The sequence below is a fragment of the Hippocampus guttulatus genome, chromosome 4, assembly GCF_054856545.1.
Source record: "Hippocampus guttulatus isolate MCC_2025c chromosome 4, RoL_Hgut_1.0, whole genome shotgun sequence".
Taxonomy (NCBI): domain Eukaryota; kingdom Metazoa; phylum Chordata; class Actinopteri; order Syngnathiformes; family Syngnathidae; genus Hippocampus; species Hippocampus guttulatus.
In genome coordinates, this window is record NC_141264.1 from 2,909,589 (window position 1) to 2,931,688 (window position 22,100).

Genomic DNA, 22,100 nt, shown 5'->3' on the forward strand with positions numbered 1-22,100 from the left:
CTGTGTGGGTTTTCTCCGGGTAGTCCGGTTTCCTCCCACATTCCAAGAACATGGACGGCAGGTTAATGGAACACTCTAATTTGTCCCGAAGTGTGAGCGCGAATGGTTGTTCGTCTATGTGTGCCCTGCGATTGACTGGCAACCAGTTCAGGCTATACCCCGCCTAGCAGACAATGCCATAATGGATGGCCGAGGCCACCACCGAGTTATAGAAAGTCTTAAGGAGCGACCCCTGAACCCCAAAAGACCTCAGTTTCCTGAGTAGGAAGAGTCGGCTCTGTCCTTTCCTAATCAGGGTGTCCGTGTTTGTAGACCAGTCCAGTTTGTTGTTCAGAAGAACACCTAGGTACTTGAAGGAGGTCACCCTCTCTATGGCCATACCCTGGATGTTCATCGGTGCTGGTGAGGACTGTTTCCTGCAGAAATCCACAACCAACTCCTTAGTTTTCCTAGGGTTGATCTGGGGGAGATTCTGCTGGCACCAGTCCACAAAGTCCTTCGTCAGTCCCTTGTACTCCCGATCGTCCCCCTCTGTAATGAGGCCAACAATCGCAGAGTCATCGGAGAACTTCTGAAGGTGGCAGTTTGGAGTGGCGTGTCTGAAGTCCGAGGTGTAGAGGATGAACAGGAATGGAGCCAGAACAGTCCCCTGCGGCGCTCCAGTGCTGCAGAGAAGCCTGTCCGACTCACAGCTCTGCAACCTCACGTACTGCGGCCGGTTTGTGAGGTAGTCTGTGATCCATGCTGTGAGATGGTGGTCCACTCCGGCGTTCTGCAGTTTGCCTCCCAGTAAGTTGGGCTGGATGGTGTTGAAGGCACTGGAGAAATCAAAGAACATGATTCTCACAGTGCTCCCAGCCTTCTCCAAGTGTGACAGCACTGAGTGGAGGAGGTACAGTAGATAATGGCGTCTTCCACGCCAATGCCAGGCTAATAGGCAAACTGCAGCGGGTCCAGTGCCGAGCTCACCAGCGGTCGAAGGTGGGCGAGGACGAGTCTCTCCAGCGTCGTCATAAGGTGAGACGTCAGCACCACCGGTCTGTAGCTGTTCAGCTCCTTAGGGTGGGGAGTCTTGGGCACTGGGACCAGGCACGAAGTTTTCCACAGCTGTGGAGCTCTGCCCAACTTCAGGCTCAGGTTGAACATGTGCTGGACAATGTCACACAGCTGGTCAGAGCAGGTCCTGAGGAGCCGGGAACTGATCTTGTCAGTACCCCCCCCCCCCCCCCCCACCTCAACGGACGCCTCCTGGCGGAGCATCCGGCTTCGATGGGTGCGCAGCGTGGAAAGCACGGAGAAGGGACGGGTCCAAGATCCAGGAGCAGGGGACCCACTGCCGATCCTCCGGGCCGTAGCCCTCCCAGTCGACCAGATACTGGACCCCCTTACCCCTGCGCCGAGAGTCCAAAATTTCCCGCACTGTATACACCGGGTCACCATCGATTATCCTCGGAGGAGGAGGCGAGGTGGGAGGAGGAGCCAAGGGACTTGACGGAGACGGGGCTGATGACAGACTCCACCACGAACGGTCCCATGAAGCGAGGCCCCAACTTGCTCGAGGTGTCGGCCAGACGCAGATCCCGAGCAGACAGCCACACCTTCTGCCCCACCTGATAGCTCGGTGCTGGGCGACGTCGACGATCTGCAATCTGCCTGTTTCTGGAAGCGGTACGCGACAGGGCTGCCGTGGTCTCCCTCTACATGCGATGGGCCCGTTTGAGATGGTGCTGTACCGACGGGACTTCCACCTACCCCTCCTGAGATGGGAAAAGCGGAGGCTGATAGCCATAGGCAGACATGAAGGGAGACCGACCTGTGGCTGATGAGAATGAGGTTGTTATGCGCATACTCCACCCAAGGCAGGTGGACAGCCCAAGATGACGGACAGTGGAGACACACGCATCAACTGCGGGTTGTAACTGGTGATGGGTCTATGAGGCCTCATGAAGCGTGTTGATACTGTGTCGCTGACCACTGACACCTGCTGGATTTCCAAAATCCCTGCAGGCAACCCACTTGACAGACTGAACTGACTTCAATGCAGAGTATTGCCGGAGGTTGATGTGAGACCTTACTGCATGCGCAGGTGGAGCAGGCCTTGATGTCATCCAAAATATCCTTTCGAAGCTCCGGCCACCAAAACCGCTGAGTGACGAGATGCAATGTCCAGTTCACCCCGGGATGGCAAGCCACCCCACTTCAACACCTCCACGCGCAGATGTGGGGGCACAAACAGCTTTCCTGTGCAACATCCAGCTGGGACTGGGGTTCTCTCTTGGGCCTTCTGGATCTTCCGCTCAAAATCCCACCTCAGCGCCCCCATGATGCAGTGGTCCGGTAGGATGCTCTTAGGTACGCTGCTCTCCTCCGCGGGGTCATGGATCCGGGATAGGGCGTCGGGTTTCACGTTCTTCGAGCCTGGACAATAGGTGAGCGTGAAATTGTAGCGTGTGAACAGGAGCGCCCACCGGGCTTGACGTGAGTTCAGTCTCTTGGCAGAGCGAATGTATGCGAGGTTCTTGTGGTCTGTGTACATGGTGAACGGCTCCTTAGTTCCTTCGAGCCAGTGACTCCATTCTTGCAAGGCGAGAACGACGGCCAACAGTTCCCGATTTCCCACGTCATAGTTGGCTTCAGCAGGACTGAGACGACGTGAGAAGAAGGCGCAAGGGTGGAGTCCCTGGTTAACTGGGGAATGCTGAGACAGTACCGCGCCCACTCCTGAATCCGAAGCGTCCACCTCTATGACAAAAACATTATCAGGGTTTGGATGTTGCAAAACAGGTGGATTAGTGAATGACTTCTTTAACTCAGTAAATGCTCTGTCAGCTTCAGAATCCCACCTAAAGGGGACTTTGACGGAGGTCACCAGGTTAATGGAAGTGCTCTCTGGCTGTAATTTCGAATAAATCGACGGTAGAAATTAGCGAACCCCATGAAATGTTGTAACTGCTTCCTCGTGGTGGGTGTCGGCCATTCTACCACCGCCTTGATCTTGGCGGGATTCGCTCTCAGCTGAACCTTCTCAATGATGAACCCAAGGAATGAAATAGAATCGGCATGAAACTCACATTTCCCGGCTTTGACAAAGAGACGATTCTCCATTAGCCATTGCAAAATGAGTCTGACGTAGTGTGATGTTCTCTCAGCGTCCGTGAAAAAATCAATATATCATCCAGGTAAACGAAACAAAACACATTCAAAAAAATCTCGCAACACGTCGTTGATTCAACTCTGAAAAACGTTGGGAGCATTGGTTAACCAAAAAGGCATGACTAAATATTCAAAATGTCCAAATGGCGTCTTGAAAGTTGTCTTCCACTCATCCCCTTCCCGAATGCGGACCAAATGGTAAGCACTAAGTAGATCCAGTTTAGAGAAGATAGTCGGTGCAGCTCCACTTGCGGTCACACAGCAGTTTCTGCAGCGGAGCAAAACGACAGAAAACAGAGCTGTCGTGTTGGTTCTTTTTAAAACTTAAACAAACACAACTCAAGCAACTACTGTGCAGGCATGTCCTTCTCCTTCTCGGTCTCCGTGCCTTCTGCTCGACAGTGACTGCCCCCGAAAACGTAAATCAACATGACTTCAATGACACTCAGAAAAGCAAACATGTAATGCGCCAAACAGAAAATCAAGAGAGGAAATCACAAAATAAATTATATGGGGGGCGGGGGGTTGTCAACACACAACAAAGGAACAAAGTACACAAACAACTCTGAGACAGTCCAGTCTCCTACAAAAGGAAAGATGACGTTTGGGGACTATCTCCCCCCCGTTCTAGTTGAGATGGTATAACCCAAGAGGTGCCGCTACCAGCCATGTCTTGTGTGGTTATTAAACAAACACATGACGGAAGTACAACAGAGCATGGAAGCAACGCATTCTCGCCGTATGTAATCAACTCTTCTCATGCATAGCAAATGCTCCGCAAACGAGCATTTGCTCCGGAGCAAATTGGAGAGTTCACACGTGCAAATTTACATCGGTGCTGCTCCGCAAACGAGCATTTGTTGTGGAGCAAATTTTTAAACCACCTCCCTGAGGTGGGTCAAATTTGCTCCGGTGTAAGCTGTTTTCCGGGGCTACCCCGGAGCAAATTTGCACGTGAGACCGTTCCACTGGCGTAGCGTCGGCGTAGCACCGGAGCAAATGTTGCCGTGTGAACACCCCTATACTGTAGACCAGGGGTGCCCAAACTTTTTTGACCAAAGATCTACTTTTCGATCAACCAACCTCCCGCGATCGACCTATTACCGAGCACGCGCGCATACGCATGCCATGATAAGATAAGATACGATAAGATAACCTTTATTTGTCCCACACTGGGGAAATTTGCAGTCTACAGCAGCAAAATTGGGGGGGATAAAGTGTTTCATTGCACAAAATAAATGTTTCAGAAAAGAACTGTACACAATTCAATATACTGTAAATGCAATATAAAATAAAGCATTAGCAATATTTGTTGAATAATTATAAGCAATAGCATGATGCTGAGGCATGCGAAGCACTTTTGCAGCCTGTTAACGATCGTAGCTCATGCGTACCGTTTTAAAATGCTTCTCTCGACCCTCCAGATTCCCATTCTTTGCCCGTCCCCTCAGTGAATTGTACAAAACAAACTCTGAATGGGAATAACGATAATGATAAAAGATGTAGCGCAACAACTCTGATCACAAGCTGCAACTGCAGACTGCTGAGCGCTAACAACTTCCGGTGACGCAGTCAATGTCACCATAGGTTAAAGATGACCTGCTTTATTTTAATTTTTATTTTTAATACTAACAGTGTGGATTAACACAACAAATATATTACTAATATGCACAGAGACACAAATGTTTTTTGGTTTTTTTCCCCCCTTCGACAGCCCTCGGACTTGGGACCAGTCCTTGATCTACTGGTCGATCGCGATCAACGTAATGGGCACCCCTGTTGTAGACTAAAATAACAGAGAATCCGGTAATTTTTCAAAACAAAACATATTTCATATTCTGAAATGAATAAAATGAAAGAAATGTAAGTTATTTATTCTTTCTGTGCGTGCTGGCACCAAATGATCCACGGACCGGTAACGGTCCGCGACCTCGCGGTTGGGGACCCCTGCCCTAACCTCTAATAAGGGAGTAAGGGTTTCACCTGCTACTGCTTCGCTTTTCACTGGGAAATCAGCATTCTGTCATCTGAATATTATTCTGGGAAGGTTGGAGCTTGTGGCAAATTCCTGCTCAACTGTTTTCAATCAGCAATAAGAGCTTATTGGACAATCGTGCCAAGTTATCTTTTGTTCTTAACTGGCTTTGGGCAAGAACAGGGAGTTGGTTCGATTCCTTGTGGGAATCAAAGTCAGAAACATTAGAATAATTTTTACCTCATTTTCTTCTGAGATGCATAGAGTTGATCAGCCCTTTATTAATGAGTCCTCTGCCAAATGGCTAATGTTATGACATCAGGGCGCTCAGTCAGCTGCCGACTACGTCATCGAGTTCAGGATTATGGCCCCTGAGAGTGGATAGTCTGGCAAATGAAAATTTGATGGTTACCCAAACACTAGATCTGCCCGGTCCTTCTCTCCTCATGCCTGCACTCCTCGACTAATCACCAAGCCTTCTACAAGCCCATGACACTCGCCACCTCCGGGGAAGAACCCATGTAACTCGGCAGAACCAGCCTCTCCCAGGAGGAACGCACTTGACAGGTTTTGCATGGTTTTTGCATTTATTGTGGAAAGTCCGGTCATTTAATCAGGCAGTGCCCACTCCAACACAAGAATTCCCTTTAATTAACCTTCTCAGTTGAGAAACTTGCCTACCAGTGTCGCCTGCCTTAATTCACTAATAACTCAAGTGTTAATAGATTCAGGGAAAGACCCCAATTTTATTGACTGAGATGTGGTTAATGCTAGCTTTTCCCTGACCCAGTTAGGCCATTTCCATTGACATATGCCGCCTAAAGACGATTACACACCAGATGGTTTCCCATTCCCTCACCATTTTGGGTAACCATCACGAGCATGTCACATTTTTGGTCATCTCTTCTCCTTCTTTCCTTATTGTTCTTGGGCTACCCAGGTTAAAACTACTGTAACTCACTTCTCTTCGGTGTCCATCAAAAATTCCTCCATAAATTTCAACTTGTTCACCATCATATCACCCCCATCTTCCGACAGCTCCACTGGCTTCCTGTCAAATTTAGAATTAACTTCAAATGACTTCTCTATACATTCAAAGCCATCCATAACCTTGCGCCCCCCCTATCTGTCAGATCTTCTTCAAATTTCCATTCCCTCTCGCTCACTCAGGTCCTCATCCTCCCTCCACCTTTTTCTACCCTCTGCCCGTCTCAGTACAATGGGGTGCAGAGCCTTCAGTCGCTCTGCCCCCAAACTCTGGAACTCACTTCCTCCCAACATTCGTAATATTGACTCTCTTTCCATATTCAAAACCCAGCTCAAAACCCACCTTTTCAGACTTGCTTATCCACCTTAAATCTTTCTTTCTTTCTTTATTATTTTATCTGTGGTTTTATTATTGCTCTTGGTTGTAAAGTGTCCTTGAGTGTTGTGAAAGGCGCTTGCAAATGTAATGCATTATTATTATTATTATTATTATTAAAACTAACCTGCACATAGACTGGGTGTTTGCAACTATAGATAGTTGGAGCACTTTCTCTCATGCTCATTGTCCATGTTCTGCGTCTCTAGCATCCCAACCTCTCCTTCCGATCCTTCCTTAGTTACCCCTGAGTATCATGACTTGGAAGCGTTTACAGTGAAACTCCTCTGGAACGAAACCTACATGGGCGAAAATACCCCCTGAAAACATCTTCATGCATTAACACCATTCCCATTCTACTGCCCCCCATATGACGAAAAAAACCCTTGTTGCATGATACGAAATCATTTTCTCTGCTCCAGCCTCGCGAAGACATTCACTTCAACGAAGTCTAATCCAACAGCGACCTCTTCTGCAACCACCACACTGGTTTACATAGTGAACGATGTTTATTTCGGTCACAGCTGCGAGTTTCTTGAACGCAACATACTCATAGCTGCTCTGCCATTGGATTACCGAGCATCGTCCTGGCCTCCGATTGGCCAAGAGGGACCTCACTGTCTATGTGTGTAGATACTGAAGCTAGATCCATAGAAGATAGAGTGGAATGCATCCGATTAGCTGCTCAGAGTAAATTGCTTATGGCTCGACGGACATTCAAATAAACGAACGTTTCCTCGTATTACATGCTAAAAACCTTACATTAACTGGAGCGCTAATGAGAGAGAAGCGCCCCAGTTAGCGTAAGGTTTTTAGCCTTCGAGAGCTAACTATGGCCATCGAGGACTACGAAGTGTCCCGTGGCTGGCTTAAAAGTTCATTGCGTGACATTAGCTGAGCAACGCTGTCTTGGGTGGCGATCGAGGGGAGGTCAAGTTAGAGACAGTGAGATGGTGGAAAGAAAAGCCGCCGGGTCCAAAAAGTATTTGTTAGATTCAGACGAGCATGGACGTTGCATTGCTAAAATGGCTACAAAACGGACCTTTGGATGTCAAGCAGCTAAGACAAGAAGAGCTCTGATGCTGGAAGAGAGGGTAAAAGTGATCAAAATGAAAGACGGAGCAAGCAAAATAAAAGACATTATCCAAGAAATTGATGTAAGTCAAAGTGAATGCTGATCGTAAATTTTGCAATTTCTTTCCCTTTTTTTCTTTCTACACTGACAATATGAAGTGTCAAATAAGTGTGTGCTCATACTTATGCACTATTGAAATTAAAAAAAATAAAGAGTACACATACGATTGTGTGTGTTTGTGTGTGTGTGTGTTTACATCTGAGATCAAATTCGCGACAGTGAAAAACCCCCTGTTGTGAAAAATTTCTTGCTGCAAACATGATTTCGTTGTAAAGGAGTTTCACTGTAGTAAGTCATGGCTGCTTTACCTTCCACTTCACCGACTCTTAGACTGTTCCATTGTCTCACTCCCCCAATCCCCTAAAACAGGGAGGATATGGAGTATTTCAGTGACTCTTTGACTGCCGGTATAATCCGTCCTTCCTATTCTCTCAGGGATGGATTCTTCTTGGTGGACAAAAAAGACAAAACCCTAATGACATCACCATGTAAAATAGCTATCCACTCCCACTCGTCGTTTTCTTTGTGCCTTTCCACCAAGCCGCCGTTTTTAATAGATCTTCGTAATGCTTACCATTTGGTGAGCTGAAAACAGCCTTTAAGATGACCCTTGGTCTCTTTGAATACAGTATTTGGTGATGGCTGTTGGTTTGACTCATTGTCCTGCTGTGTTTCAAGCACTCATTAATGACATTCTCTGAGATATGCTTCACCAATTTGTCTATATTTTTGATTTTCTCTTGAACCCTGGAAGAAAATGGTGACCATGTTAGATTAGTTCAACAAAGCTGTTGAGAGAACAAACTCTTTTTCAAAGCAGAAAAATGGGAGTTTGGTGTTCCTTAAATTAAGTTTCTCTGCGACATCCTCACCCAGGCCCTGCTTAGTCCAGATCCCGATAAGATTCGGGCATTGGCTAAATGGCAAGTTCCTGCAAGCAGCTACAACAGTTTCTGGGGTTTGCAAATTTCTACAGGAGGTTTGTCTGTGACTACAGGTAGATCGCCCTTCCTCTAACCCAACTCACCTCTGCAGCCTCTCCATTCGCATGAACTCCCAAAACTGATGCTGCCTTCAAACACCTCAAAAAATTCTGTTCACCTCTGCCCTGGTCCTCATAATCCTAATCCTGCCCTCTAGTTCATCGTCGAGGTGGAAACTTCTAAGGCCGGCGTTGCTGCTGTGCTCTCTCAGGGAAGTTCCAGGGACCAAAAGGTACATCCTTGTGCATTCTCTTCATGCAAGTTGTCTCCCGAAGAGAGAAATGATGATGTCGATTACCATGAACTATTCACTCTGGTGGCCGCCCCTCAGGAGTAGAGACAATGGCTGGAGGGATCTGAGATCCCCTTCATAGCAGATCACAAAAAACTTACATCTGCAAACTGCCAAGCGCCTAAATTCCCCTCAGGCATGCCATCCCAGTGTGAAACAAACACTTCAGTTCTTCAGACTATGTTTGTGGTGGCCCTGGATGGCCCAGGATATCGGGGAGTTTGAGGCCGCCTGTCTCATCTGCTCCTGAGTGAAGTCCTCTCACCATCGTCTATGATGGTTCATTTCATTCCAATACCCAAATTTTCCTCTGCCCTTTAGACTGACGACATCCTGGTCAACCACGTCTTCAACCTCCATGGCATCCCCGTTGACATTGTTTCTGACTGGGGGCCCCAATTCACATCCCAGGTATGGAAAGCTATGCTCGTAGGCCATCCCGGAGCTTGTCTTACGGTTATCATGCCCAGACCAATGGACAGTCAGAAAGAACAAATCAGGACCTGGAGTCAGCCTTAAGGTGTGTGTCCACCATTCAGCCTCCTGGAGCCTACACCTTCTATGGGTCAGATATTCCCAAAATTCCCTCACCTCGCCGTCCACGGGCATGGCTCAGTTTATGGTCGTCTATTCGTACCAACCCCCACTGGTCCCTTCCTCGGAGCAAGAGGTACCTGTTCCCTCTGTCTGTGCCCGCGTAAGTGTCATGCCGTTTGGAGGCATGCTAGAGTTGCCCTCTCCCGCACAGCCTATAACAACTGTCAAGTGGCTGAGAGGCATCGGTCTCCTTCCCCGGACATTCGCCCAGGGCAAATGGTTTGGCTGTCCACCCATGACTTTCCCCTCTAGACTTATTCCCATAAACTAGGCTCTGGGTTCATTGCACCATTTGAAGTTGACAGGGTCATTAATGCAATTGCCATTCATCTAAAGTTCCCAATCTTCCTCCAGGTCCATCCAACTTTTCATGTCTCCCTCCTGAAACCAATCTCCTAAGCCCTCCTTCCGACTCCCCACCCCTGAACATTGACGGTCACCCCACCCACAATGGCCTTTGTCCACACTTTTGTCATGATTCTGTTTGGTTTGTGTGTCACTTTTGTGATTATCAATTTTGTTATTATTTGTTATTATTTATATTGATTATTCTTGTCTACGTTTGTGGGATCCCATTCTTACGGAGGAAACCCGGAACTTGACACATGGGCATGTGCTATTGTGGTTAAAAGCTCTATAAATCCAAGTACCCATTGACACCGGTAATCTTTAATTGCCCTGGCCAATTTTACATCATCTGCCTGTGGAAATCTAGTTACAGTTCCTTCTAAACGTACTTTGCGGCCTTTCTTCTTCCGCCATGCCACAGATTGTGCGCCCTTGCACACCAACTTAAAGGGAATAAGAGGAGTTGCTTTGGCTGCGAAGGAAGCCGGCTGTGTCCATGCCCACAATGGCGTAAACTCCCCTTTTCTAACCGCTGCATGCTATGACAACACTAACACTATGTGCCAGATGAGCGTCTGTCAAGAAGATAAGCCCTTGGTGTTAAAATATGCTTGAATGATGTTTGGTGTTTACAGTGTACTTTTTTATACTACACGGTGGATCCTCACATACTTATGGTTCAGCACCCCTGGATTCGCCTAGTTGCAATTTATTTTTTCAATATTTCATTTTAGTTTTTTGTGCAACCACTGAAAATATTGGACGTTTATTAGAATTTCTGAAGAATTTTGAGGGGTTTCCAAGGCACTTTTAAAGAGCATAAATTATGAGCATAAAACTATACAGCATTTATGTTCAGTGTCTCACATTTCGTGAAAGGCTGGTGGATAATTAAAAGCCACCAAAATGTGAAACAATGCACTAAACTTAGTTTTATCCAATCTAAAGTACATACATGCTTTGCATTTGCATGGTCAATTGTGACAACCCAGCTCATTGTAGATTGATAAGTCATTGTTATCAAGCTTTTTGGTCCTCTTTTATTTTTTTTGTGGGTGTAGGTCACAGTGGAGTAAACCAGCTTGGAGGTGTCTTTGTGAATGGGAGACCTTTACCTGATTCTACAAGGCAGAAGATAGTGGAGCTCGCCCACAGCGGAGCTCGACCATGTGACATATCAAGGATTTTGCAGGTATACTCTGGGTAGAGTGGTAACACCCTGTTCGTGTATAATTTACTGAAGCATTTTGCATTGTTGCATAGTTTATAATGCTATATCAAATTACTCAACTATTTGTTGCAGTTTTTTCCCACCGATGCAGTTTGTTTTGCAAACATCTAGCAAACACTTTTTTTCACAGCAAACATCATATGTGTTGAATTTGTATCTTGTCCAGGTGTCTAATGGCTGCGTGAGTAAGATCTTGGGCCGGTATTACGAGACAGGTTCTATTCGTCCTCGAGCAATTGGAGGAAGTAAACCCAGGGTGGCCACTCCAGAAGTGGTAGGCAAAATTGCTCTGTACAAGAGAGAGTGTCCATCTATCTTTGCCTGGGAGATCAGAGACAGGCTGTTGGCAGAGGAAGCCTGCACTAACGACAATATACCTAGTGTAAGGTTCTATTTTTCCACATTGTTGATGACAGGCCTGTCTTATCAAACTTGAATGTTTCTGTCATCCTAATATTGATTACCAATGACTTATCTTCCATTCGAGCCAAGGGTTGCATTTTCTCTGGAGACATTTTTAAAAAGACCACGTTTGAAGGCATCCGTGGCATTTGATTGTTGACAGTATAATGTTTTAACCATTTAAGGCACTTCCTAACATACCTTTTAACATACAGTATCTTTACATTAAAATACCTTAAATTGGCCCATATTGCAACTTAGCGTGGATCATAACAGAGTTTGTGTCATCATGGCATTATATGTAGACTGTCTAATTTATATTTTATCAATGGACACTGCTACAAATAAGCATTTGGCTTGAATCAAGAGCATGCCTGAAAGCAAACCTTGACTCGTGCAACAGTGCCATAACATAGTTTCATATAGTACAACATGAAGGTAATTGCAGCTTTGCTGCCTCAGCTTTTGTTTGTTGATCTAGGTATGTCACAATGTTTACAAAAATCAGAATCAGAATCAGATTTATTGGCCAAGTATCCAAAAAACACACACAAGAAATGAGGACATTATTAATGTAACAATTTTGTCCTTTTTATCAGGTTTCTTCAATCAATCGAGTACTTAGGAACTTGGCCAGTGACAAGCAGCAAGTCGTGAATGAGGGGGTGTTTGAAAAGCTAAAGATGCTCAATGGACAAGCTACCTGGGGGGGGCGCAGTGGCTGGTACCCTGGGTCGACACTCACTATTACAGGTAAGAAACTGACTCTTACCGCTTATAAGCTTGCAGTGATACTGTAATTACCACTCCAGTTCTCCAAAGTGCAAAGCAGGCAAGGAAAGGTAAACTCTTGGCGACCTTCACTGGTGAGGGTGGCTGTGTTCTGGGCTTGAGTGAGTATGGAGGTGGCTGATTTTGGCCTTGAGTTTCCTTCCACAGTCAGGGCAGGTCCTTTAATTTTTAACATTTGAAAGAGATTTTCAAGGCTATATTTTTGTGATCATTGCAAGTCTGGCGTCAAACCTGCGCAGGGGCGGCTTTTCTATATTTTTGGTATTATCAACGATGCAGGCAACTTGGCACATTTAAAAACAGGGGCTTTGCGTCGTTGTGGGCGTGATCACGGCCTATACTTCATTCGCTGCCGATAGGACGGACTCCTCTCATTCTCTTTAAAATCAGTGAATAAGTCCTTGACATGGCAGAAGGAGCGACAGGTTAGCTGGAGTCCATGCAGGTGGTTGAAGTCCACAAAGTATCTTTATAAGGAACTGCAAGCAGACCTCCACAGGCGGATCTAAAGTTGGCCATGGATCTCACAAGTGGATACTTGAAGACCGCGTTCGACCATCACCTTCGAACCAACCACACCTATCGCCATGTGGTTGGTTAATTTAACTCTATGAGATCGAGGGGGAGTAAATGAAGGAAACGTAAAAAAAAAAAAAAATCATCCATACATCCATTTTCTAATCCGCTTATTCTCCAAAGGGTCACGGGTGTGCTGGCCTATCCCAGCCGTCTTCGGGCAGTCGGTGGGGTACATCCTGAACTGGTTGCCAGCCAATCGCAGGGCACAATCAAACCATTCGCGTTCACAATCACACCAAGGGACAACTTGGAAAGCCCAGTCGACCTCCCATGCATGTTTTTGGAATGTGGGAGGAAGCAGGAGTACCCGGAGAAAACCCACGCAGGCACAGGGAGAACATGCAAAGTCCACACAGAAAGGCCGCAGCCGGAATCCAACCCTGCACCTCTGAACTGCTGAACAGTTCACCACCCGGCCGCCCCATCATAATAATAATAATCTAAAATATAAAAAAAGAAATAAATACAACAATTGTTAAAATATATTGGATTGAGTCTGTCCGGAATCTTTGATTTAATTCGACAAAACATCAGGTCTGATGGGATCGGTGCAAGGAAATTAATCTCTGGGGGAAACATCAAATGCATTTTCCTTATCCCATGATTTACCAGCCTGCCTTAGAAAAGGCAATTAGTTGCATTATATAAATAGGGGTGTTCACACGGCACACATTTGCTCCGGCGCTGCACCGATGTATTTTGTTGCGATATATTTTGCACCGCAGCAAATTGTGTGGAGCGTTCACACGTACAAAGCCGCTGAGCGTGTCTGCACCGGCACAGCGTCGGTGCAGCCCCACTTGCGTTCACACGGCAGTTTCTGCAGCGGGGCAAAACGACAGAAAACAAATGAGCTGTCGTGTTGGTTCTTTTTAAAACGTATACACAACTCAAGCGACTACTGGACAGGCACGTCCTTCGCCTTCTCGGTCTCCGTGCCTTCTGCTCGAGAGTGACCGCCCCCGAAAACGTAAATCAACGATGACTTCAATGACACTCAGAAAAGCAAACATGTAATGCGCCAAACAGAAAATCAAGAGAGGAAATCACAAAATAAATTATATGGGGGGCGGGGGGTTGTGAACACACAACAAATGAACAAACTACACAAACAACTCCGAGACAGTCCAGTCTCCTACAAAAGGAAAGATGTTACCAGCCAAGTCTTGTGTCGGTATTAAACAAACACATGACGGAAGTCCGACAGAGCGCGAAAGCAACGCATTCTCGCCGTACGTAAACTCTTCACAAGCACTTGCTCTGGAGCAAATTTAACCCAGTTGCGTTCACACGTGCAAATTTACACCAGTGCTGCTTCGCTAACGAGCATTTGCTCTGGAGCAAATTTTTAAACCACCTCCCTGAGGTGGATCAAATTTGGTCCGGTGTAAGCTGTTTTCCGGGGCTACGCCGGAGCTAATTTGCACGTGTGAACGCTCTACTGGGGCAGCCCCGGCGTAGCACCGGACCAAATCTTGCCGTATGAACACCCCTAATGATATCCAGCGCAAGTTCTGTATCAAATATTCTATCTTTATAAGTTTGGGAATACTGAGTTTTTATTGACATTGTCGAGAAGCATTCATTTACCAAAATTATTGTGGATGTATAGTTTGTGGTGAATTGTCATGCATTTTAATATTTAGGTCACCACAAAAATGTACAAGTCAGTCAAAGTCAATCAAAATATTTGCTGCAGCTTTCATTGTGTTGCAACACAACAACCACAACAATGAATATCGTGTGTTGTTAAATAAATACCTCTCTGACATGATTGCAAGTTTGGCATTGATCGACAGCTAAAATCAACCAATGACAATCCTCTGACAGTGAGGGACACACGCGCGCGCACACACACACACACACACGCACGCACGCACGCACGCACGCACGCACGCACGCACGCACGCACACACACACGCACACAGATGCTCTTCAGACATGTTGGAGCTTGAATTGTTGGAGCTCCTTTGCTTCCTCCGAAGAGGCCAAATTGCTGTGGGAGCGTGCCGCTTCTCCTCTTCCAGCAGCACTTTGGGATTCGACCAGTGGGATAAAGTCATCAGTCTGTCGTATTTCTGTGTGTGTGTGTGTGTGTGTGTGTGTGTATCAAGGAGAAAATAGATGCTGTCTTGCACCATTTGTGCTGTTTCTGCCTGACTGACTGTGACACTGAACAATGGCGTTATTCTCTCTTGCATTCTATGTCTGCTGGGAATAATGAATAATTAGGCTAGGACCACAAATAACATGGATTCCACAGGGATCTGGAGTCAAGCTCCAATCTGTTTAGAAATTACATGTTGGTGATCAACTGAGCTGCTCTTATTCGTGACTCATTTGAATAATATCTTTCTTGAAAAGCATCTAAATATCCAAGACTTTGGGGACTTTTGCTAACAAAGAACGGTGGATTCTCTGACGTAAAAACTAAATCCTTTTTAGGATGCTGTGCTACCTTCAATTTATTCAGATTTTTTTCCCTCTCCCAAATTATGGGATTATAAAGAAATTGACTTCAAGGGAAGAAAAGAAAGTGAAAGCATAAGAATGCGGGTACACGCAAAAGTGGCTGAAATGATTTCGCTACATTTAGAGTCAGGGCAAGGAGTGTGGAGAGTCATGAGAGAACTGTTCCTCATAAACCTCAAGAGGAGCCATTTGAGATATTTATTGGCTGTTCAATCAGCTCCCAAAAAAGCATCATGTCATCTTTTTCCATACTATGCAACACAATGCTCATGGGAAGTTTGAAACATCTGCTATTCTTCTTTCCAGAAAATATGTGTTTACAAGCCGAAGGAGCGGAAAACACCATCTCTGCTAATTCCAACAGTGAAGATTCAGAGGAGACTCAAATGAGGCTTCAGTTGAAGAGGAAACTCCAGAGAAACAGAACATCTTTCACCCAAGACCAGATAGAAGCCCTTGAGAAAGGTGCACATCTATTTATGTAGCAGTTCTTATTTACTTTCAATGCATTTATCAAGTTTTGTTTCATATTACACTTAATACACTGCATGACTATTGCAGTCCATCTTGTCTGTCACCAAAGTTACCACCAAGAATGTGCATGACCAAATACTGTACTAGTGTACGGTATATCCCTTCAGAGCTCCAGAGATCCGATGGTCGACTGTACAGAGTAAAAAAGGTTTTTCTCTTATCCAGCAAATATGACCACAAACCTAATATAACCTTATGGCCCAATTTCTAGTAAATAAAAAATGGTTACAGAATGATCATGATGATGTCACAGCTTTTTTCAGGAATGGGTAAGAGTGGAAGATTCAAATCAACTCAGCCCCATGAAATGGTGGCTTAAAAAAACAGCAAAATGCTTTCATGTGAACGCCTTCATTTGCAGTTACAGTACTTGATGATGTTTTTGTTCCTGTTTTAAACAAGAATGAGGACATGGAAACTGAATTCATACTTTTGTACCCAAAGTTGAGCCAGTCCATAGGATGAAGTCATATTTTAATGAACCATAACATTCAATTAAAAAAAAAAGAGCATCTGATCAAGATTGAAATTGAAACAGCTGTAGAAATAACCCGTTGGCCATCTCCTTTTGTTGTGACCATTAACATTCCATCAACTGGACAACTATATAATGAAACAAAATCATTTGTGTTGCAGAATTTGAACGAACTCACTATCCAGATGTGTTCGCCCGAGAACGTCTTGCCAATAAAATTGACCTACCAGAGGCTCGGATACAGGTATGCATTTTGGTTTACATGATTCCGGTCAGTGCTAATCTTTTTAAATGTGAGTGTACACTGAATGAGCCTGTGTAGTCATAACGCATAAGTTAGCTGATTTCCTCTGTGAAGCACAAAGCAGGAATTTGGTAAAGACAGTTCGTGTCTCACCAAGTTGCTTGTTTACGTATGTTAAATTTGGACTTTTTCATGACACTCAAAATGGGTGAGGAGAGGGAAGTCTGGGCTTCCCTGCGACCCTGAAACCCAACCTCTCAAGAAAATGGATGGATGGACGACAATCATCTCCAAAAAATTGTAGCGAGGTCATACATTGACCAAGGAAGAACTCATTTAAATTGGTGCCAATCCAGATAAAGATAGAACACAAAGAATGAATTTTCTCTTTTTTTTTGTCATAATGGTTGAAATACAGCTGAGAGTCACAGTTATTACAGCAGAATGCCATGCACCAAGAAGTAGCCTCTAACGAACAACATTTTCAGAATTTGCAGTTTAGGCATGAGGTCTGCGATCTTAAAAGAAGGGAATTAAGCTAAGGAATTAAGCGATTTTATGCTGATGTGTGCTGCTTCCACTCACACAGTTCGGGAATGAACTGAATGGCGATCAGATCCCACAAGCGTAGACACAAACATAAGTCCATACACAAATGTTTATTGAATACAAAAGCGCATCGAAAAAGTATAAAGAGAAATCGCTGGTCAAAAGAACCAGGAAAAATATCGGGAAGAAAAAAGACACAACAAAGAAACTCCAAGATATGAACGAAGTGACAAAAGTTAAATTTCACGAAAACAAAAATAAGAAAAAAAAATACTTCCAAAGTGAGAGGCTGGAGCGCAAAAACGACAAATGATGAGATCGAGAGGTCAAGAAAACAACACTTGGTTATGTGGAAGGTATGTCGTGGAGAAAAAAGTTGACGTGCTAGACCAGGGGTGGGCAAACTTTTTGGCTCAGGGGCCACATTGACTTTTAAAATTTGATAGATGGGCCGGGTCAGCACAAGATAGATTGATTAACATATCAGAACATATTAAACATAAACAGAACAAAAGCATTAAAGTATTAACATACTTTTTCATGGGAGCAGTGTTGGTGCTCACCCATTTTAGCCAGTGCATCAAAGTCTGGTTGTAATCGTGTTGTCACAATTCTCAGAACAGATCTGAGGTGTTCATCACTCATCTGGGATCTGTGGGGTGCTTTGTTGGTGTTCATCACACTAAAAGTCTGTTCACACACATATGTCGAGCCAAACAACACCAGCATTCTCCGTGCCGTCTTCTGGATGTTTGGAAATTTGGCTGCACTTAACGAAGCATAACACTCATCATGTTTCAGGGAGTGGAACTTATCAGTTCCAACTGCAACTCCTGTGGCACTGTTTCCGGGTCTTGTGAGAAGGGACATGACACCAACTGAAGTGCCCTGTCAATTTTTCCTAAATCACAAAAGCAACGGCAGAATTCCTCATGCAGGTCATCCAGTGATTTTCTATATTTTTTCACATGTTGTGGGGCCTCCTTTAACGTAGCCAGTGTGGGGGAAATGAGCAAATGACTTGTCTGACATTTGCTTCGAAAATAAAATCAGCTTGCTTTTGAAGGCTTTGACGTTTGCTTGCATTTCATGCACAAACTGTTTTTTCCTTTGGAGCTTCATATTCAGTTCGTTCATATGTGTCAATAGGTCCACAGTAAAAGTAAAATCACAAAGCCAATCTGTGTCATTCAGCTCAGGAAACTTGTCACTGTTCTCAAATTGCTCTAAAAATGAAATAATCTCCCGTTTGAGCTCCCACACACGTTGACATACTTTCCCCAAACTTAAGGCTTGCTGGCTCTTGCTAGTTTGAATGCCAGTAAAAAACTTGTCATCGTGCTTGCTTCTTGGATGGAAGTTGATCAAATAACGGTATTTTGTTGAGCCTGCAAAATTGCTAGCAACCTGTCAGTGGTAGCTGTACGTTCTTGTGTTGAAAGGTTGCTGGCGTAATTAGCATGCTTCGTGGAAAAGTGACGGCTGGTGTTGTATTCTTTTAAAACCACAACAGTTTCTTGGTATATAAGACATAGAGCCTTGGATCGGACTTCGGTAAAAAAGTATTTAGGCGTCCATTCCTTCTTAAACACCCGGCACTCACTGTCAACTTTTCTTTTCTTTGACATTGCTGCAGATGGCTTGCGATCTAACCAGTAGAAGTAGAGCGATTACTGAATTGGAAATGGCACACTTTCTCGAGTGCGCGGTCTCTCTCTCTCTCATTGTTTCGGGGTATGGGCACTACAAAATCAAGTCACTGCGCCACCTGGTGTTGAACGCCCGTCAGTGCAAGTCAAAATGAAATAAATTGCAGAATTCACATCAAACCTTGTACTGTATTCTAAACCAATCTTCGGCGGGTCGGATTAAAAAGCCCAATGGGCCAGATCTGGCCCGCGGGCCGTAGTTTGCCCACCCCTGTGCTAGACAAAAACTGATGTCAATTTTGGAATCAGCGTGCCAATTTCCGTTTATGTCACATATGTTGATGTGAGATGGGCCCAATTGCAGAGACTGGAGGCAAAGAGATACACTGGTGAGTTTATCGAGTCAAATCTAGGGTCAATTGTCCAGGTGCAGTAGGAAATACTGTAAATCCAAATGCAGCGTAGTGTCCAGCGCAGCGTTGGCAGGCACAGTGCAAAAAAATCGGAGGATGTACAAACAAGGCAAAGATCTGAAAACACTTGAAAACGCTCAAAAAATGTGGTTGGGTGCACAAACTCTCGTTCAAGAGTGCTTATCTGATGATGTCACAGTGTTTGGTACCATCTTAACTATGCCATTGGTTATTGCTTGCACTTGCACCAGTCGTCTCTCCCAAACTGGACAAATTCTCTTTCTTTCAAAATTCTCTCTCTCTCTCTTTCTCTCTCTCTCTCTCTCACACACAAACACACACACACACACACACACACACACACAGAAAAGAAAGGGTGGAGCTCAATGAGCGGAGTCAATGGACCTACAGTTTAAATCAGCATAAAAATCTAACTCAACATAATTCTTTTTCAAATTGTTCCCCAGTGTTATACGACTACTACTACGACTACTACTACTACTTCTACAAACAATAATAATACATGAAATAGAATACATTTTATAAAGTAGCTGTAGCCATTTCAGGGCAGTCAAGGTCATTTACATCCATCCATTTTCTGATCCACTTATCCTCATGAGGGTCGCGGGGCGTGCTGGAGCCTATCCCAGCTGTCTTCGGGCAGTAGGCAGGGGACACCCTGAACCGGTTGCCAGCCAATCGCAGGGCACACAAAGACAAAAAACCATCCACGCTCACAATTAAACTTGGGGACAATTTCGAGCATTCCATTAACCTGCCACACATTTTTGAAGAAAACCCACGTAGGCACAAGGAGAACATGCAAACTCCACACAGGAATGCCGGAGCTGGAATCAAACCCTGCATCTCCGTACTGTGAAGGTCATTTCCAGCACACTTTTAAATAATGACAAAAAATATTGAATCATACAAAAGTTAGAGGTTGGTACGTCGGCCTCACAGTGCAGAGGTGCTGGGTTCGCTTCCGGCTCCGGCCTTCCTGTGTGGAGTTTGCATGTTCTCCCCTCTTCTTGAAGGATCTGTCATTCAATGAACTTTTGGGGTTTACATCTTTAGTGGGAAATCAGCAAGGAGAGAGTTATATAAATTTAGATAGGCCAGGACGTTGATGCTGGTGAGTGGGAGCGATAGAGAGCGGAATACATTCTAGTTCAATGGTGTTGTCAATGGTAAGTGATAAACCTCTATTTTAGATCAGGGCGATATGACTTGAATGAGTATAGAGGTGGTGAAAGGAAGAACCGAATGGCAAGTTGTGTCAAATGCAACTGAGATCAAGGATGATGAAAGTTGTTAATCGTCCAGAATCCACTGACTTCAATGAACGTTAGCTAAAGCAGTGTTGTGGATGGAAACTAGACTGGAGGTCTTCATACCGACATTAGTAAAATGTTAAATATGGACCTGGTCGGCTATTGTTTTTCTTTTTCCAAGGATTTTGGATGATTCATTATTCATTTTTGGTGAGGAGATTGTGGAAGTGGTCAAAATTGGATCAGTGTCAAGCATTTTTCGTGCTGGAGTTATTGCAGCTCTTTTAAGAGCTGATAAAACAAGGCCACTGTTGGGAGAAAATCTGATGATAGGATGATGGGGAGGCTACAATGGCTTTGACCAAGTTGGTGGCCTCTGGACAGTGGATTGATTTGACAGGTGGAGTGCTTGGATTTATTTCACGTTATATTGGAATTTGGAAAGGAAGGCAGAGTCGGGTGTACTGGATGCAGTGTGGTTGACGAAGGTTAATTTCAGTTTTGCTGTTAAAGAACGTCATGAAATTATTGTACTGTGCGGTGGCAAATGTGTTCTGTGGTAAGGAAACATGTGATCTGAAGATGGTGTTGGTAATGGAGAAAAAACATTTGGGTGGCTGCATAGTCAAAGACTTGATGAGGATTGCGTAGCAAATAGATTTGGCTGTCGCCAGGCCATCCTTCTTGAGGTCCATGCGGTCATACTGGGAAATTTGTAAATTGACGTGGGGGGAATTTAATCAGGACAGGATTTATTAGTTATTGTTGGTGATTAGATTGTCAAGACAGTCAGTTAATGGAGAAATGTTTATGTTTTTAACATTCCAGAATGAAATGATGCATGTTACAAGAGGACAGTGCTTCTCAATTATTTTCTGTCATGCCCCCCTAAGGAAGAAGATAACATCTCGCACCCCCCCCCCCCCGTGCGACTATAAATAGTATAATTTGTCTATAAAATTGTTATAAGTACACCTCTGCATAACACTGTATGATTTTTAACATATAAGAGATTTTAAAAAAGAAATATGGACCAATTTACAACAAAGAATAGCTTTATTAACTGGAACAGAAAACATTTAAAGTGCATCTGAAATTCAAAAATAAAATAAAATCCTGAATTAAACTATAAACATTTTTTGACTGACCATGTCAAACCATACGATACTGAAAAATAAAAGTACATAAAATCATTCATTCATTCATTCATCTACCGAACCGCTTTATCCTCACGAGGGTCGCGGGGGGTGCTGGAGCCTATCCCAGCTCTCTTCGGGCAGTAGGCAGGGGACACCCCAAATTGGTTGCCAGCCAATCGCAGGGCACACAGAGACGAATAACCATCCACGCTCACACTCAGACCTAGGGACAATTTAGAGTGTTCAAACAGCCTGCCATGCATGTTTTTAGAATGTGGGAGGAAACCGGAGTACCCGGAGAAAACTCACGCAGGCCCGGGGAGAACATGCAAACTCCACACAGGGAGGCCGGAGCACTGTGAAGTCGACGTGCTAACCACTGGACTACCGGGCCGCAACATAAAATCAATAAATAATAATGCATTCAAACTGATCACCAACATTTACTCAGGAGCACAATATTTTTAAAAAATTTAACCTGCAATACAAAAATATATAATT

General features: G+C 44.6%; 1 protein-coding gene across 3 annotated transcripts in view; it reads left to right on the top strand.

Moving 5' to 3' along the window:
• The window catches only part of pax6a (paired box 6a), a 40,655-nt gene that overhangs the window by 13,246 nt on the left and 5,309 nt on the right, over window positions 1-22,100 (top strand). For 2 of the 3 annotated variants that reach the window (XM_086109796.1, XM_086109797.1), the window contains exons 3-7: window positions 10,908-11,038; window positions 11,244-11,459; window positions 12,079-12,232; window positions 15,629-15,787; window positions 16,493-16,575. In XM_086109796.1, the coding sequence (XP_085965922.1) occupies window positions 10,908-11,038; window positions 11,244-11,459; window positions 12,079-12,232; window positions 15,629-15,787; window positions 16,493-16,575 (743 nt within the window). Of the gene's footprint in view, window positions 1-10,801; window positions 11,039-11,243; window positions 11,460-12,078; window positions 12,233-15,628; window positions 15,788-16,492; window positions 16,576-22,100 lie in introns of those variants that run through there. The other variant, XM_086109795.1, reaches the window with a different exon arrangement.